The sequence below is a fragment of the Galeopterus variegatus genome, unplaced genomic scaffold (assembly GCF_000696425.1).
Source record: "Galeopterus variegatus unplaced genomic scaffold, G_variegatus-3.0.2 Scaffold1059, whole genome shotgun sequence".
NCBI lineage: Eukaryota > Metazoa > Chordata > Mammalia > Dermoptera > Cynocephalidae > Galeopterus > Galeopterus variegatus.
The window spans coordinates 237,993-257,422 of NW_007727170.1; the positions used below are offsets into that span (position 1 = coordinate 237,993).

The 19,430-nt window shown below is 42.5% G+C and overlaps 1 protein-coding gene across 1 annotated transcript in view; it reads left to right on the top strand.

Annotated features, from left to right (window-relative positions):
* Positions 1-14,897: 14,897 nt before the first annotated feature.
* The window catches only part of IREB2 (iron-responsive element binding protein 2), a 44,074-nt gene continuing 39,541 nt past the window's right edge, over positions 14,898-19,430 (top strand). The window contains 2 exon segments of the mRNA XM_008574530.1: positions 14,898-14,932; positions 16,393-16,482. Of these exon segments, the coding sequence (XP_008572752.1) occupies positions 14,914-14,932; positions 16,393-16,482 (109 nt within the window). The 5' untranslated portion in view covers positions 14,898-14,913.

Genomic DNA, 19,430 nt, shown 5'->3' on the forward strand with positions numbered 1-19,430 from the left:
GTTTGGCTGATGTCTACCTGCCCCACTTTCTCCCTCTGACCCTATCTCTAACAGGGGTCCTTGGGAAGAAATTCTTGCATTTGTTGGAAGCCTAGAGCACATACACTCAGTGTCCAGGGATCCATGATGTTTCTCCAGGAGGAAGACACTGTGGGATTTGGAAAACTGTCTGTGAGTTACGCTGACCTGGTTTCAAATCCCGACTCTGTCATGTATTGTCTGAGTGGCCTTGGGCAAGTCACCCTCTCTGAGCCTTAATTTCCTCTTGAGCAAAGTGGGTAACCATAATGTCTGTTTTTTTTGTTTGTTTGTTTGTTTTCAAAAGATGACCGGTAAGGGGATCCGAACCCGTGGCCTTGGTGTTATCAGCACCACACTCTCCCAAGTGAGCCACGGGCCGGCCCATAATGTCTGTTTTAACAGGTTTTTGTAAAGGATGAAATGTCAAAAGTACCTGGCACATAGTAAATGCTCACTAAATGTTAGTCCTGTTGTTCCCAACTCTTTGTCATTCAGCCAACAAACAGCTGTATCTTTGTGCAACATAAACATAAAGGTAATATTTCCTAAAGGAGTAAGAGAATATAAGAATTCTCAGAATTCTCAGAATGGAAACAACAATTGAGTTGCCACATAAGCCTGCAGACATCTTTAGGTCCATTCTTACCTTGGCAATTTTTCAGGCAGACGTCCCAGCATAAGCTATCTCTAAGGTAAGAGTTACTGGGAAAGTTTATTCATTACGAAGCAGACAAGAGGCCCATTAGGACCTGTTGCAGGAGCACACACTGGGTTAAAAGATATGTAATTTGGGGCTAAACTGAAACAACTTATCTACGAAGCAGACAAGAGGCCCATTAGGACCTATTGCAGGAGCACACACTGGGTTAAAAGATATGTAATTTGGGGCTAAACTGAAACAACTTATCAATTTAAGACAGCTTGCTGCTTCCCACAGGAACATGAGCTCTCTCAATCCTATGTTCTTTCATATTCTTTCCAAAGGCCACTGGTGGGGCTTAGAAAAGAGTTCTGTCCCAAGAATCACTGGGAAGCTGAGTCTCACCTACCCTCTTCTCCATCACATTCTCTGGTAAGTTGCTTCCTCTTTCTGGGTCTTAGTTGCTTCGTCTGGCAAAAGGGGTCAGAAGACCGTTACATCCTGTAGTCAGCCTCCAGTCCCCTCCAAGTGCTCAGATCTGTGATTTCTTTTTCTTTCTTTTCTTTTTTTTTTTTTTGGCAGCTTGATGATATGGAGATCAAACCCTGGTGTTACCAGCACCATGCTCTAACCAATTGAGATAACAGCCAGCCCCAGATCTGTGATTTGAAGGCTTCAGGGTGGTCTGATCCCCTACAGGGGAAGACATCCTGAGATTCAGGAGATAGTGTGCAAAGGTCCCTACTTATGCAGAGCAGCTTTTCATCCAAATCCCTAATGTTGTCACAAACTGTACATAGCAGAGCCACATCTTGTACAAGGGTAGGCTCTAAAGTCAGCCCTTATAGTAAAAATCTTATTTAGTCAAAATCACCCTTGAAAATCCTCTAGGTTGCCTATACATTGCATGACAATCTCATCTTTCGATAAGATCAATACAGCCAGATTTTCCTCCAGTTTAGGACAGATAGCAGCTTCCTTAGCTGAACAGCAGATACATTAGTGGGCTTGTGTTTTGGGGCTGGGTTGTATGAAAAATTGAAAGTGTTCAATGCTATAGACATTCTCAGTGCTGGGAGCTAGATGCTTACATTATGAAAGATTGAGCGCCACTGAGGGGAGAGGGGCTTGGCAGGCGAAGCCAAGAACAGGGCGCTATCCTTGACACAAGGAGCAGGTAGAATGTGTAGGGCTGGACTCTAAAAGATCAAAGGCCAGAAGGTTGGGAGAGGGACTAGAGATGGGGCTGGAGTGAAGCAGTGATACTGAAGGGTCCTCAGTAGCTCTGCTGTCTCCTTCCAACCCATCTTCCCTTCTGCTCAACACTGCCTGATCTGAAAGGGCCCTTCCCGGGGTCTGCAAGGAAAGCTGTCAGGAAGGCTCAGATAATAATGCCATCTATGTTGAGAAAGAAGAGGAGCCATTGAGGTGTGGAAGATTGGGAAGACTTCAGGGAAAATAGGGGTGCTGGGTGATGGGTTTGCATAGCTGGAGAGGGTGGGGGTGGCATTCTGGCATGGGATATGGGTGGAACGGCAGGAGCAGAACTGCTGAGGTGGGGAAGCTCAGGACCTGTTAGATGACTAGGCTAGATGATGCAGAAGATTCAGAAAGGTGAGACCTTGACAAGAACGGGAACAGCTGGCCCAGAGCCCAATACCAGAGGGCTCAAATATTAGGCTAGATAGTTTGGACTTTGTCCTTTTGTGAATGGCTGGAAGTTTTGAACAGGAAGTGACTGTAATCAAAGTTGGTGTCTCTGAAAGCCTAGCTGGTTAGAGGGGTGCAGACGGAGTGCCAGTCGGGAGGCCAGGGGAAATCCAGACCCAGCTGTAGTGATGATGAGGGCGTGGAAAGGGAGAACAAGAGAAGGATGGGGTGTGCTATGAGCTAAGAAACCTGGGAGCCAAATTTCACTTCCTTCCATAAAACACTATGTTGAGGGGCCGGCCCGTGGCTCACTCAGGAGAGTGCGGTGCTGATAACACCAAGGCCGTGGGTTCGNATAAAACACTATGTTGAGGGGCCGGCCCGTGGCTCACTCGGGAGAGTGCGGTGCTGATAACACCAAGGCCGTGGGTTTGGATCCCATATAGGGATGGCCGGTTGGCTCACTGGGTGAGCGTGGTGCTGACAACACCAAGTCAAGGGTTAAGATCCCCTTACTGGTCATCTTTAAAAAGAAAAACGAACAAAAAAAACACTATGTTGATCTTTCAGCATTCTCTCTGAATGTCAGGACCAAGACATCACATTTTCAGAGACAACGCTTCTTGCTTTAACAGCACACAAAGGTATTCTGGGTTCTAAAACTGAGGGAGAAAGCAGAAGGTTATATGACACCTGGCTCAGGAATGAGGTGTCTTCCCAGAGGCTGTGGGACTCTCTGCTGCAGGGAACTGAGGAGCCTCAGCTTGTCTGGCTTCTGCTCTTGCTGCTGCCTGAATAATTTTCCACCATCACTGCTGCCAACACTGTAGGCACACTCTCTACCAGGAACCTTTCCAATTTGAAATTTTAAGTGCTCGCTTAAGCCACAGAGGCCAATGTGACCAGAATCAATAGAGGAATTCCTGCCTTTGATGTTCTCCTGCCTGGATTCAGAGAGACAAGTCAAGTCTCTCTTTGAGCTTGCCTGGAGGGTGACTTGATTCGTGCATCTATTCAACAAATATTTATTGAACACCTACCCTGTGCTGATTCTAGGTGCTGGGGATACAGCAGTGAACAAAACAGCCAAGTCCCTGCCCCTCATGGATCCTACATTCCAGTAGAAGATAAACAACAAACAAATGAGTTAAATGTACAGCATGTTAGAACATAGTAAGTGCTACGGAGAGGAATAAAGCAGAATGATGTTTATAAGTTTTGCCGTATGTGTTGAGTGTTCAGGAAAGGCCTCACTGAGCAGGGCAAATGGGAACAGAGAGCTGGGGAAAGTGAAGAAGCAAGCCATGTGGATATCTGGAAAGAATGTTCCCAGGCGGAGGGACCCGCAAGTGCAAAGGCCTGGGGAATGGATTGTGCTTGGCATGCAAGGACCAGCAAAGAGCAAGGAGTGAAGCTGGTGCACAGTGAGCAAGGGGGATGTAGGAATGAGGTCAGATGGGAGGGGCGATCATGTAGGGCCTTGGAGGCCCTGGTGAGGACTTTGACTTTTTAGACCCAGTGAGAGGGAGCCGGTGTGGAGTTCTGAGCAGAGGATGACATGTGCTGGCTTCCACTCTAACAGAGTCCCTCTGGTTGTTGAGACTGGTTAGAAGCCTGCTGCAATAATGCAGGGCAGAGATGACGGTGACTTGGACCAGGATGAGATATCTTCATGGGGGAAGAGTGGAAGTTTGTGGGAGATATACTTTGCAGGAGATTTTAACCTTTCGGTTAAACCTTATGGTTTGTAGGAGATTTTTACCTTATGGGCTTTAGATGATCAGCTTCCAAAGCAAGTGCTCACCGTCAAACCCGACCCTTCTAGTCCAGTCCTAGCTCTGAAGGCCATTCTGAAAGAAGAGTTACTGCAATATTTTGAGTGGGGGCAGCCTCGTTTGGAATAGATATCTAGCCTGGTAGGATGACTGCTTTGAAAAGGCCATTTGGGTGTCTTAAGTGTGGGAAAAAAAAATAGAAATCCATTTTCCTGCCATGCTAAAGGGTACAGTTGGGAACTTCACTCCTGTATTGTTCCCTTAGCATGTCATTAACTACTGGTGTCAAGGCCAGACACTGTCCTATTTGCATCGTTGGAAGGGACAAAGCCTCATGCTGCTGCCCCCCAGAGGCTACTATGCCTAACAGCAGCCTAAGCTGTAACTCCTGAACTTCACCAGGTGCTTTCTGGACACAAATCAGTGGCTTGGCCTGCAGGACAGCTGGGAAGAGCCCTCAGAGCACTCAGAATGAAGCCGTGGTTCTAAGAGAGTTTAGCCTGTACCAAACCTGGGGCAGCTGACCTGCATTCCCAGAAGGATGTGGACGGGGGGCCCAGAATCTGGTTTTCCATTCCTGCTCTGCCGTTACCTCACTGGATAACTCATTGTGGGAATTTGAGCAAGACCCATGCCCGTATATAAAGCCTCTAAACGAGATGGTTTCTCATGTTCCCTTCTTGCTCTAACATTTTAAAGTGTTTATAATATCTGTAAGTTAAATGGAACATGGCTTCCACGTCATCCCAAATTCCTTTCACTTTCCTAAACCCTTCCTCTCTGAGCAGGTTGGCTGTTTCTCTCTTGCTCAAGCCATTTGCCATGTAACACCCTGTGTCACTATAAGGTCACCACCAGGAAAAGGCTGTCATTGGATGTGTTCCCTGGACTTTGGACTTCTTGGCCTCTGAAACTATAAGAAATAAATTTTATTTCTTTATAAATTACCCAGTTTCAGGTATTTTGTTATAAGCAACAGAGACAGGCTAATACAGAACACTGGTATCAGAGAAGTGGAGTGTTGCTTACAACAAATACTTGAAAACATAGAAGCAGCTTTGTGGGCCGGCCTATGGCTCACTCGGGAGAGTGCGGTGCTGATAACACCAAGGCCACGGGTTCGGATCCTACATAGGGATGGCCGGGTGGCTCACTGGCTGAGTGTGGTGCTGACAACACCAAGTCAAGGGTTGAGATCCCCCTACCGGTCATCTTTAAAAAAAAAAAAAAAGAAAGAAGCAGTTTTGGAACAGGGTGTTGGGCAGAGGCTGGAAGAATTTGGAAGAGCAGGCTAGAAAAAGCCTAGATTCTGGCGAGAGTTTAGAAGACAAGAAAACCAGGGAAAGTTTGGAACTTCTTAGAGACTGGTTAAATGGTGGTGACCAGAGTGCTGACAGAAATATGTACTATAAAGACCATTCTAATACCATCTACGGAGGTCTCTGGTAGAAATGAGGAAGAGCTTATCAGAAACTGGGTCAAGTCAGCCTTGTTATAGAGTTGTAAGGAACTTGGCTGCACTCTGTTCATGCCCAAAGGTTTTTGGAATGTAGAACTTAAAGGTGCTGATCCAGGGTATTTGGTGGAAGAAATTTCGAAGCAGCAATGCATTCAGGAAGCCGCTAGATACTTGTAACAGCCTTTGCTGAGTTATGACAGCAAACGCATGAGGTAAAGCCAAAATTTACAATTAAAAAGGAAGCAGAGGATAAAAAATTGGAAAACTCTCAGCCTAGCCACAAAAAGAGTGAGAAAGTCTGTTTGAGAGAGGAAATGAAGGGTGTAGCCCAGTGACTGTTTGCTAAGGAGATTAGTACAGAAGAAATGGATTGCCAAGAGAATGGGAAAAAAGACCTTGAAGGCATTTCAGAGATCTTTGAGGCTGCTCTTCCCATCACAGGCCCAGAGAACTATGGAGAAAGAATGGTTGTGGGGAAAAGGCCCAAGGCACCCTCCATAGGCTCACTGCCTAAGTACACCTTGAGATGCCACTCCCCGCACCCAGGCTGCTCTAGTTGTGGCTAAATTGGATCCAGGTGCTGCTAGACCTACAGCTTTGAAAGATATAAGCAGGAAACCTTGGTTGTGTCCATGTGTTGTTAGATCTGCTGGCTCGCAGAGTGCCCGAACTGTTCCACCCTAATTTCAAAGGATGTCTGGAAAAGCCTGGGAATCTAAGAAATCTGTTGAGGGGGTGGAGTCACTGCAGAGAGCCTTCTCTGGAGTAATACTGAGTGGAAATGTGGGGTCGGAGTTGCAGCAGAGACCCCCCACCAGGGCCATGCCTAGTGGAGCAGTGGGAGCAGGACTGCCATGGAAACCCCAGAACTATAGAGCTACCAGCGTGCGATGTCCAGCTGTGAGAGCTGGAGCATGGCCCGAGACCAGGAAAGCCATAGGAGTGGGGCTATCCAAGGACTTAGGGACCCAACTCCCACACCAGGGTGTAGAGAATGCTGGACGTAGAGTCAAGGTATGTGATTCGCCAGCTTTAAAATTGAATACCTGTCCTGCTGGGTTTCAGACTTGTTTAGGACCTGTTACTCCTTTCTTTTGGCCTATTTCTCCCTTTTTGGATGGGAACATGTACCCTATGCTTGTTCCCCCAAAGTTTCATGTATCAGAAACTTAATTCCCACTGTGACAGTGTTAAGAGGGTGGAAAATCCTATTATTATAAGGAGATCAAGTGATCAGCTTAGCTCTCTCTCTCTTCTTCAAGCCATTCACCACATGATAGCCTGCATTGCTATTGAGTCACCTCCAGGAAAAGACCCTCACCAGATGCATTCCCTGGACTTTGGACTTCCCAGCCTCTGAAACTGTAAGAAATAAATTTTCTTTCTTTTTTTTTTTTTTTTTAAAAGATGACCAGTAAGGGGATCTTAACCCTTGACTTGGTGTTGTCAGCACCATGCTCACCCAGTGAGCTAACTGGCCATCCCTATATGGGATCCGAACCCGTGGCCTTGGTGTTATCAGCACCGCACTCTCCCGAGTGAGCCACGGGCTGGCCCATAAATTTTATTTCTTTATAAGTTACCAGTTTCAGGTACTTTGTTATAAGCAACAGAGATGGACTAATAAACTCTCTCTCCCCAAATATCCCTCCTGGTACTCAGACACTTCGTTTGGCCACCTGGATATTTTCTTCTTTCACTCTTATCAAAACTGACTTCTTCTAGTTCTACCAACTGATGAGAAATTGTATTTTCCCACATCTATGAACCTTAGGGTTTTTTTTATCTGTACAACAGGGCTAATAATAATATATATCTTCAAGGTTATTATGAGGATTGCAAACAGTTTACACAAATCGTCTGGACAGTGTCTGAGATATTCAATACATGGCAGAAATTTTTAAATGGACTTGGCTTAGATATCATTTTGTCTCAGAAACCTTCTTTGATTCCCACTAAGTGTGGTAAAATGTTCTTCATCTGTTCTTCAAAGTCTATGGGAATGATTCATTGAGTGCTAGATACATGTCTTCACCAGGATAGACCCCTGTGATAGGCAGAATAATTCTTCCCACTCCTCCAAAGATGTCCATGTCCTAATCCCTGGAACTTGTGAATATGTTATGTTACATGGCAAGGAGGAATTAAGGCTGCAGATGGAATTAAGTTTGCTGATCAGCTGACCTTGAGATATGGAGATTATCCTGGTTTATCCAGGTGGGCTCTTGTAATAACAAGTCTCCTTAGTGAAAGAGCGAGGCAGGAGAGTCAGAGATAGATCAAAGAGGCAGAGGTCTGAGTGATGTCATTGCTGGCTTTGAAGATGGAAGGGAGCCATGGACCAAGGAATAAAAGAAGTTTCCATAAGCTGGCAAAGGCAAGAAAACGGATTCTCCCCAGAGCCTCCAGAAAGGAATGCAGTCCTGTTGTCACCTTCATTTTAGCCGAGTGAGATCCATTTCAGACTTCTAATCTCCAGAACTATAAGATAACAAAATTGTGGGGTTTTTTCTTTCTTTGGTGGCTAGCCAGTGCAGCGATCCAAACCCTTGACTGTGGGGTTACAAGGCTGCACTCTAGCCAACCGAGCCAACCAGCCAGTCTAAAATTGTGTTGTTTTAAGCCACTAAGTTTGTGTGTTACAGCCTCAACTGGAAACTAATATAACCCCTCACATACATTTAATTGGCACAACAATCCAAGTAGTCAGTGTTATTGTCCCCACTTCACAGTTGAAAACACTGCAGCTCAGAGAAGTAACTTGCCCCAAACTGCACAGCTCGTAACAAGTGCAGTGTTAGGTAAGAATGGGGCTTGTGTCAAGAGGTAAGACTGGAGAGTAGGCAAGGATCAGGCCCCCAAAAGGCCTCAAATTCTGGGCTAGGAAGTTCTGATTTCATCATGAAGTCTACAGGGGAGAATTTGAAGGATTTTAAACAAACATGATCAGATTTGCCTTTCAGAAAGAATATCCTGGTGGAGTTGGAAAGGGTGATTGGAGCAATGGTGAGAGGGTGTGGGAGGCAAGCCTAACGCAGGAAAACCAGTTAGGAAATGACTGTTAGGTTGACAATATAAAAATCACAAGTTTTTTTGGTTAAAAATGGTCAAATGTCATCAACTTTATTTGGTTCAATCCAACATAATGGTCCAAGTGAGAAATGATCAGAACGTAAATTAATGATGGAGGAGATGAAACCAAGAGATATTTAGGAATTCTAGTTTGATAGGACTTCATGGTTTCTTTGATGACAGAGACAAAGGAATGAGCATGCTATGGTTTTAATGTACCCCAAGCTCATGTGAGAGCTTAATTCCCAATATAGCACTTGAAAGGTGAGGCCTTTAAAAGGCAATAAGAGGGCTGGCCCGTGGCTCACTCGGGAGAGTGTGGTGCTGACAGCACCAAGCCAGGGGTTGGGATCCCCGGAGCCTAATTACCAATATAGCACTTGAAAGGTGAGGCCTTTAAAAGGCAATAAGAGGGCCGGCCCGTGGCTCACTCGGGAGAGTGTGGTGCTGACAGCACCAAGCCAGGGGTTGGGATCCCCTTACCGGTCATCTTATTAAAAAAAAAAAAAAGGCAATAAGGCCCTGATGGCAGTGTACTCATGAATGGACTAATCCATTCATGGAGTAAGGGGTTAATGGGTGAATGGTTATCACAGGATTAGACTGGGGACTTTGTAAGGAGAGCATGTGAACATGTTGGCACGCCCTTGCTCAGCCTTTGCTATGTGATGCCCTGTGTTGCCATGGGACTCTGTAGAGAGACCCCACCAAGAAGGCCCTCACCAGATGTGCTCCCTTGACCTTGGACTTCCCAGCCTCCAGAACTGTAAGAAATAAATTTCATTTTCCTATAAATTTCCCAATTTCACATATTCTGTTATAAGCAACAGAAAACTAATACAGTGCGTATGACTGAAAGTAGAAATATAAAATCGTTCTTGAGCCTAGAAGAAGATTTACTTTAATCCGTTAATTTTATAGCTGTGGTCTGATACATTAATTCATTTGGGTAAGGGCACACAGCAAGTCTAGGGCTGAGCTGGGATTGAAACCCAGTTCTCCTGACTGTTCCACTACACTGTCTTCATTGTACCTTGGATATTCCAAGAAGGTATTTGTATTAGTTTCCTAGAACTGCCATAATTATCTGTCACAGACTAGCTGGCATAAAAACAGAAGTTGACTGTCTCACAATTTTGAAGCTAGAAGTCAGAAATCAAGGTGTTGGTGGGGTTGGACCCTTCTGAGGGCTGTGGGAAGGATCTGGTCCAGGCTCCCCTCCTTGCCTACAGATGCATCACCCCAGCCTCTCCCTCCATAGTCACATAGCGTTCTCCCTGTGTGTGTATCTGTTTCTTCACATGGTTGCTTTCCCTCTATGTGTTTATGTGCTTATTTTCTCTTCTTCTAAGGACACCAGACATTGGATTAGAACTAACCCTACTCCAGTATGACCTCATCTTAACTAATTATATCTGCAATGACCCTGTCTCCATATAAGGTCACAGACACAGGTACTTGGGGTTAGGACTTCAACATATGAATTTGGGGGGAACACACTTAAACCCATAACAGTACTTTTGAAGTTTATGTTTCTATGTCATTTTACTGATGGTAATTCTGCCTTTTCCCTTAGAAAAGGGAATAAGGTTCTTTTCTGTTTCTTTTATGTCTTAACAGAGTTCCAAGGACAGTTTCTGCACTGTAAGCCTATATCAACATTCTTAACCACTTGCTTGATAGGGATTTCAGTGAAATTCTAAAAACTTTAAATGTGTGTTCTATTCTTACTGGCAAAATGAAAAAACTTTTATCTATATTCCTCTCAACTAGATGGGCAGAACACAAAGTTGCCTGTTTTGTGTATACAATGGCTCCCTTAGGTTTAACATGCCAAGGGCTGGCAGCTGACTGCTGTTATCTTACCCATGATCAAGCTCAGCAGTGCCTTCAAGGGTGAGCCACAGAATGGCAGGCGTTCTTGTTTATCATGGTTTTGATTTTTTTTAAGATATGGCATTTATTTTGGAATTATCAATAACCAAATAGGCTTTCTCTGTGTAGAACTAAAACATAAATCAAAAGAACATGGCAGCACTCAGCTTAGTTACTGAAAGGTCATACTGAGAAGATTCAGAAAGTCTAAGGAACCTCCAACCCTACCCCCTGCAAAAACTGAGACCATGTCTAATCACAGAGCTGTGGATGAGTAAAAACATTGGCTCTAAAGTCCTGTGAACTTGGGCTTAAACCCTGGTTCTGATTTTAAGTTAAGAGGTTGCTCAGTTACCAAAAAAAGGAACTAAGTGAAATCAGGTGCCTCCTGTTATGATAGAAAGGACACAGCATCATTTATGTGGTATTCCTGCAAAAAATGCATAATATAAATTTAATCATGAAGAAGCAATCAGGCAAGTCCAAATTAAAGGACATTCTAAAAGATAATGGGCCAGTACTCTTAAAAAAATGTTGATACCATAAAAGAAAATGAAAGGCTAAGGAACTGTTTCAAATTATAGGGGACTAAACAGACATGACATCCAAATGCAATGGCTTGATCCTGAATTGGATTCTGGGCTGGGAAGAAAATTTCTAGAATGGACAATATTGGGACAATCGGCAAAATTGGGATATAGATTATAAATTTACCAATGTTTGAATATGGATTATTCATATTCATAAATTTGATAATTTGAATTCATAAAATTTCAATATGAATTGTATTAATACAATTTATCGTATTGTATCAATGTTCAGTTTCCTGAATTTGATCCTTGCCCTGTGGTTATATAAGAGATTGTCCTTGCTGTTAGGAGATAAATGATGAAGTTTTTAGGGCTGAAGGGTCATAATCTGTGAAATTTACTCTGAAATGGCTCAGGAAAAGAATTAGAATAAGAAATAATGAGGATCTTGTCATGAAATATGTGAGATATATATATATATATACACACACACACACACACACACACAGAAAGCACATGTGGCAAAATATTAACAATAAATAAATAAATCTAGGTAAAGTGTATAAGAAACTTCATTGTAATTATCTTGCAATTTTTCTGTATCCTTGAGTTTTCTTCCAAAATAAAAAGTTTAGTTAAACAAGAAGAGATGAACCAGACTGGACATTGCCCAGGATACTGATCTAAATAAGTGCTTAAAATATCACTGGAGTACACAAAATCTCACTGGAAACATAACGTGAAATAACGTATTGTGAAAATATACTGCATGATTCCATTCAAAATGGAGAACAGATTAATCGTTCTAGTGAGGGGTTGGGGGAGTAGGGGGTAGGGAATGAGGAAGTGGCAGCCAATTAGGAAAGATGTGGCTATAAAAGGGCAACACAAGGGAGCCTTGGAAATGTTCTGTATCTTGACTGTGGTGTTGGTCACACAAATCTATACATGTAAACTAAATACACATACACACACATGCATGCACACATGCACACCTGCATAAGATGGAAGGATTGTATCAATGTCAATTTCCTAATTTAGATATTGTACTATGTCACATGGGGGAAGACTGGGTGAAGAATACATTGTATGGGATCTCTATTATGTCATACAATTGCATGTAAATCTACAATATCACAAAATAAAATGTTTAAAAATGAGTTTTTTGGTATGTGAGTTAAATCTCAAAAAAATTGTTAAAAAAAAGAAAAGCAATGCATCTAGCCACCAAGGGACACATTGTGAGTGATCTAAGTTAGTGCTTCTCAATGGAAACAGGACCCTGGGAAAATGAAAGGGTGTTTTTGGTTGTCACCATGATAGAGGCATTTCTGGTATTTAATGAATGTTAGATTGCTTGCATTCCACAGGATAGAATCACAACAAAGAATCAAACAAGATCCCCCATTGAACATGTTCTCAGATATTCAGGAGGTAAACACACAATCATAAAAATAACGACAAATTTATTTATAATTATCTCAGCCTACGGCTAGCTGGTTAGCTCAGTTGGTTAGAGAATGGTGTGGACAGCACCAAGGTCCAGAATTCAATCCCTGTACCGGCTGGCTGCCAAAAAAAAATTTAAGAAAATTATTTGAGCCTAGAACTTAACCCCATTTACAAATAAAAACAAAGTAATTAGTGTATTTTAATATACACTGAATTTTCCAGGAATACAACTATTGGATTAAAAAGATGAAAGGTTATATTTTATTCTATTTGGAACTTTACCAAGAGTTATTCACCATTTCAGATAATCTCCCATCAACAGTGACATTTCCAATATTTGAGTCACCAACACAATGTTTTTATTAGTCATTTGAGCTGATCATTCACAATATATATGTATATATTATATATATATGTGCATTTATTACATATGCAGGTACTTCAAAAAGTTCATGGAAAATGGAATTAAAAGATAACACAAATAAATGAACTTTTTGAACTACCCTCATATATGCATTCATGGTATGTATATTTATGCATGCAATATGTAATACATAAAGAGAGATAAAAATGTACATATTTAATCCTTATTTTGAAATGTCAGAAATAAATAAAAAGTGTTGACCATATTGAGTTTAATATTATCTTATGTTCTGTGAAACCAAACTTATACATAGATGCAAGCACCTGACTACTGCATTATGTCATCTAATACAGACATGCCTGTGTCCCTATATATTGTAATACATATTATTTTCTTTCTTTTTTTTTTTGGCAGCTGACCAGAACTGGGATTGAACCCTGGACCTATTTTGTAATAAATTACTTTCCTTTTTTTCTTCTGTATACTACAGTTAGGGCATTATATGGATTACTATTTTTTGGCAGCTGACCAGAACTGGGATTGAACCCTGGACCTATTTTGTAAATTACTTTCCTTTTTTTCTTCTGTATACTACAGTTAGGGCATTATATGGATTACTATTTTTGTGTAGGTTATATTGCCTATGAATTTTATACCAAGATAGTAAAGGAGACATTACAAAATATAGAAAGGTGAATAAATAGAGGAAATATATTGGGGTTTGGGTTGACAGGGCTTGTGGTCACTGATTAGAAGAAGAGGGTGAAGGAGTCAAGGATAATGTGTTGGTTTCTGGCTTGGGCAACTGGGCGGATGGCGGTGCCATTCACTAATACAGACAATACAGAAAGAATAGTGGGTTTAAAGGGGGAAATGAGTTCAGTTTTGGAGATTTTGAGTCTGAAGTGTCTGTGGCATGTGGAAGCATCCAACAGGTACTAGGATATACACCTCTGGGCTTAGGAGATGGGTTTGGGTTTCAGGTAGACTGGGAAACATCAACATATTTAGTATGACTGGAGCCAAAGGAGAGAGTAAGATGGGGCAGGGGAAATGGTGAGAAGTGGTGCAAGGCTAGAGCCCTGGGGTACATTTAATGCCCAGTACATATAATGGCTTGGCAGAGGAAGGGGCCTGCAGAGGAGACTGAGATGGAGCACCCTTAAGGGGTGGGTGGGGGGGGAAGTAGTCTGGGGGTCACAGAAACTGGTGGAAAGGTACCCCTATTTCTCAACAAGGGGAAGACTGTAAGCAGAGTAAGGATTGAAAAATGTGAGATTATAAAGTGGAGTTATGGCTGACCTTGGCCAGAGGCATTTCTGGGAGTGAAAGCCAGGGATAAGGAGTTGGGAGGGGAAGGGCACAAGCAACTCTGGGAAGTTGGCTGCCACCAGGAGATAAGGCTGCAGGGGGAGAAAAATGTAGGGACTGGAGGAGCTGAGGAGGGACGGAGAGATTTAAGCATGATTAACCGCTACTGGAAAGGAATCAAGCAGAAACGGAAAAGTTAATTCATTCAACAATCAGTGGAGCGCCTCCTACTTGCCACGTCAGTCCAGCCACCTCTAGAGAACACGCGTGTGGGCTACCCACATGACAGGTTAGTGTATAGCTTTCCTTTTAGGGGAAAGCGGCTCTCCATAAATTGTTTTTACTAGGAATTCCGATTCCGAAGACACCTCGCAGGACCCCACACACCGCCAGTCCTCAGAACCAAAATTGTCCTTTAGGCCGCAAGTAACGGATCGCTGTGGGGGCCAAGCTAGTAACGCCTACGCTACAGCCTCCTAGCGCTCCGCCCCGCTAGCGAAGACAACGGCGACTGCGCAAGGAAACGCCTTCTGGCTAGCTCCGCCCCTCTTTGTTTTCGTCAGGAAGTCTCGCGGGAGTTAGGCAGCAAATCCCGCGAGCGCAGACCCGGGCCGACTCTACGGCTCTCGCGGTGTTTGCGCGAGATTGCTTCCTTCCTTCCTCCGTTCCCAGTCGGCCTGTCTTCCACCCCCTTCTTCCCCGCCCGGCCTCCCCTTCTTTCCCCCGCCGGCCCCCTCCCCGCAGGGATAATATGGTCTCCGGCTATGGACGCCCCAAGTACAGGTCAGTTTCGGGCCGCTAACTCGGGTCTGGCCTTTGGAAACGCGCGCTGCTCGGGAGCCGTATTCCTTGCTTCTCTCGCCTGGAGTCGCTCGGCGGGTGCCTGGGGCCCTCGGGGCTCGGGTAGTGCTTCCCTCAGGGCCTGCCTACTGGGCCGCGTTCTCTGCGTCTAGGCCGTGGAAGCCAGTCCCCACCCCCATCCCCCAGCGCGACCCCAGCAGGGCCGTCCGCTCGGCGCTGGCCTTGACCCGCACGCATCTTATCCTGGTGGCCGCCGCTTGCTGCCAGCGGCTTTCTGGCCCCCCGTCAGTAACACCAGGGGCAGAGAGAGGCCCACCATCTTCCCCTCCCCGCCCCCCATTTGTGAGCGGTGAGGATGGGGGGCCCAGTGTCTCCTTGCTTGGATGTCACGCAGCTAGTTGTTTATTCCACTCTCCAGCCTCGAGCCCTTCCCTCTCTGCCTCTGGAAGTAGAATAAGGGGCGATCGAGGCCGAATGAACATTAGTCAGCCAGTTCCCCGACTATTTTTTGCAGCAGGCAGTCTATTCTCCCTACCACCCCCTCTACAAAAACGAGAAAAAACACTGTCGGTTCTGGAAGTGAGCTGTGCGTATCTCTTCTCATTTTGAACGAAGGCCCTGACAGTGTTGAGGGTCCTGCCACCCACCGCAATGAGTCTGCACAAAAGATCTGAAGGTTCTTTTCAACCTCAGGGCTGCTTCCCTGCCACTTTCCCCAAGAACATAAGGAACTGGGGCACATTCAAATGAGACCCCTAGGTCTTTGACTTTGTAGTTCAGCTTCAGTTCGTGCAAAACCAGAAGGACATGTCTCTAATAGAGAGAGTATGCTAATTTACCTAGCTAGTTTGTTGTTCGTTTTTACCTTCAGTCTTCAGTCCTATCGAGGTCTTACCTGAGAAGTTTTTTGATTTGGTTTTGATTTTGTCTTTGATGTTCAGTGCTCTGTAAAAATCCGTCTTTTGATTGTTTTTTAAAAAATCAATCCCTCTCACATAATTGTGGAGTTCTCAAATTATTCCGTATGTACTTATGTAGTTTTCAGGATATGTCTTTCCAAAATATCCGAATACATCATTTAAGTCAATCTTATTGGCCTTTTCAGGTATTTATTAACTCATTTCGGGAGTAAATTATATTACCAATTTTTACATGAGTAGAGTTCATGGTTTAGAGCTATACTGTCCAATATGGTGGACACTAGCCACATGTGACTTTAATTAAAATTAAATTAAAAATTCAGTTTCCCAGTATGTGGCTGTAACCACATTTCAAGTGCTCAATAGCCATATGTGGCTACTGGCTACCTTATTGGACGTTGCAGATATAGAACATTTCCATCACTGCAGAAAATTCTATTGGACAAACCTGATTTCTGGGTATTTTTACTTTGAGTAAGATACTTTATAGTTGTATTTAATGAAAGTATATTCTTTTTTCAGGATACGCCTTTGAGTACCTTATTGAAACATTAAATGACAGTTCGCATAAGAAGTTCTTCAATGTACCTAAACTTGGAGGCACCAAGTATGGTAATGTTGCTTTACACTTTCTTTGGTTTGTTTAGTTTCTAATTAAAATGAATTTGTCAAGCTGAGCCGAAGAAATTTTAAATTTATTTCCACCATGTTGTAACAGGTACATCTATACATATCTCTACCATTTTATTTATTTATTTTATTTTTTGATGGCTGGCCAGTAAGGGGATCCAAACCAGTAGCGCTCTAACCAACTGAGCAAACCAGGCAGCCCTCTACCATTTTATTTTATTTTATTTATTTATTTATTTTTTTAAAAGATGACCGGTAAGGGGATCTTAACCCTCGACTTGGTGTTGTCAGCACCACGCTCAGCCAGTGAGCGAACCGGCCATCCCTATATGGGATCCGAACCCATGGCCTTGGTGTTAGCAGCACCGCATTCTACCGAGTGAGCCACAGGCCGGCCCAGGCAGCCCTCTACCATTTTAAAAACTCATCTTGGGACTTTTGTCTGAGGAAAATGTAAGTCCATACCATAACTTCTCATTTAGAAATCTGAGTTAATTAAGCAATAACTTTTCCTCAAGGAAACTAGAAATGCTGTTTTTTAGAAAAACCTGACTGATGATACTCTACACCAATTAAATGTATATTTTACTTTTTCAAGTGAACAGTGTTTACAATTATTCCTTATGCCATCCTTTGAATGGGAATCATGAATAAGGCCCATTGATTTTAGTTGTTCTCCTGTACTGGGCATGGTTTGCCCTGACCTGCACACCAACACTTTTGGCAGACATTTACACACACCTGATTAGGGTCAAACCTTTCACTGTGGTCTCAGAAGAGTGAACATGGCTGACCTCCAGGGCATTGGATAGAAGTCTTGACAGCTGAGTAATTTTCTCAACCAGACCAGTGAAGGATAGACCTGCCTGGAAGAGTGATTATTCTTTGCAAACTTTAGTGAAAACTACATGAAAAGAAATTAAATGCCAAATTTATTGCAGTCAGTTTTGGAGGAGGCTTTTCTTTAATCTTGTTTCTTCTTGCATTATTTAATTTAATTAAGAGGATTGTTCTTGTGATCTTTTGTAGATTTTGATGAATTTAGATATTCTACACAGCCATATGCAGTATTTTTTTGTGCATTGTGAGATTTAGATATTTTGGAGTACCTTAGAAGATCCCATCTTAGAATTAGGTTGCCATTTAAAAATAAACAGTTCAGTAAAATGAGAATAATATCCTTTACCTTGCATGTTTAATTATAGCGATTTGTATCGATATGTTTGTTAAGAGAGGTTGGTCCTTTTCTTAGTACCATATGTCTTTCGTTCACATTTATTTTATCCCTTCACTTATGATGAATTTGCATTAATTTTGAAAAGGAACAGCTAAATTGATTGTATATAGGAAAGGTCTTTTATTTCCTTTTACGTCTCCAAAATATCTAGTGATTTTGTTTTTTTTAACCCAGATTTATAGCTTAATAAATTGAAAGAACATATACAATGATGTTTTAAAAATTGAGTATAAATACGTTTTGTGGATAATTTGTGGAAATGTGCCTACTTGAAGATGGCCTGTATTTCCTAAATGCAGGGAAACAGTAGGAAACTATCAAAAACAATTGTAATATGCATGGAAAAACAATGATTAATAATATAAAAGTTAAATTATCTCTGTTGGAAAATAAGTTGTTATGGAAATTTATACATAACTGTAAAGAGCACATCTGTACATAATTCCACAGTTACCAGAGTTTTTATAACCATGATAAATGCAGTAGTAGAATACCTGTAAATATAAATGCCTTGGAAACAAATCTGGTTTTTATTTCTGTGTGTTCAATACCCTGATTTTTTTCATAGAGTGATTATTTTGAGGGGTTTATTAATAATTACTTAAGTAATTTATTAATCATTACTGAAGTAATTTAATAATTACTGAAGTAATTTCTTAATAATTACTGAAGTAATTTCCTAATAATTACTGAAGTAATTTCCTAATAATTACCTAAGAGGGAATAAAATTTGAAAGAAGAATTGACTTTGAAAGAAAAGAGCAACTTGGATAGAATGTATTTTGCTTGTCTGGCGTCAGAACAAAGAATCCTTGTTGTATTTTTGGAAGGACCAGATTGAGTTGCTTCCCAGACACGTGCTTACCAAGAGAGATTGCTTTGGTACTAACCAAAATTCAGGGTCACTGTCTTCTCTGCCCCCATTCCACATTCTGATGCTTGCTAGGTTGAGAAGCACAACTGTAATGAGTTACTATTAATGAAGGGAATGTATTTTATCCTTCATACTTGTATGTTGGGGAAGAAAGATAGTTGAGAACCACTATTCTGAGCTCTATGGTAACTGTGTCAGGAATGCCTACAGCTGCAAGAACTGAAAACTTGCTGTACAGTGACTTTAACAAATAAGGGTTTATTTTTCTTACATAACAAGAGGTGGTGGGCATACTGGGACTGTGTAGCATCAATCTCAGCAGATCCAGGCTTGTCCTTTCTTTCCATCTTGCTTTTATTCTTTTGGTTGCAGAATAGCTGCTGCACCTCCAGGCATTATGTTCATGTTCCAAGCAAAGGGAATGGCAAAAGGAAGAAAAGCTCTTCCCAGGACCTTTTGGCTCTTTGGCCAAAATGTCAGTGGCCACTTTTAGCTTTAAGAAGGCTGAAAGATGGAGTGTTTTAGTTTTACAGCTTAAACAGTAAAGAAGGGAACAGAGAAGTGGTTGGGAGTGGGTGGTGAGTGAACCAGCCTACACTGTCTGCCTCACTAACCTAATGTCCTCTTATTCTGTCTTTAGATGGAGTACAACACAAATTATTTGATTTCTGCTTTTTTTTTTTTTTTTTTTTTTTTTTTTCTTTTTGCTTCCCAAATTTATACTCAAGGTATCTTTATGGAAGTGGATACATCTTAGACATTGCTTACATGTTGATCTTATGTGATTTCACTTGTGGGGAGTTGCCCTTTGGTGCTCTG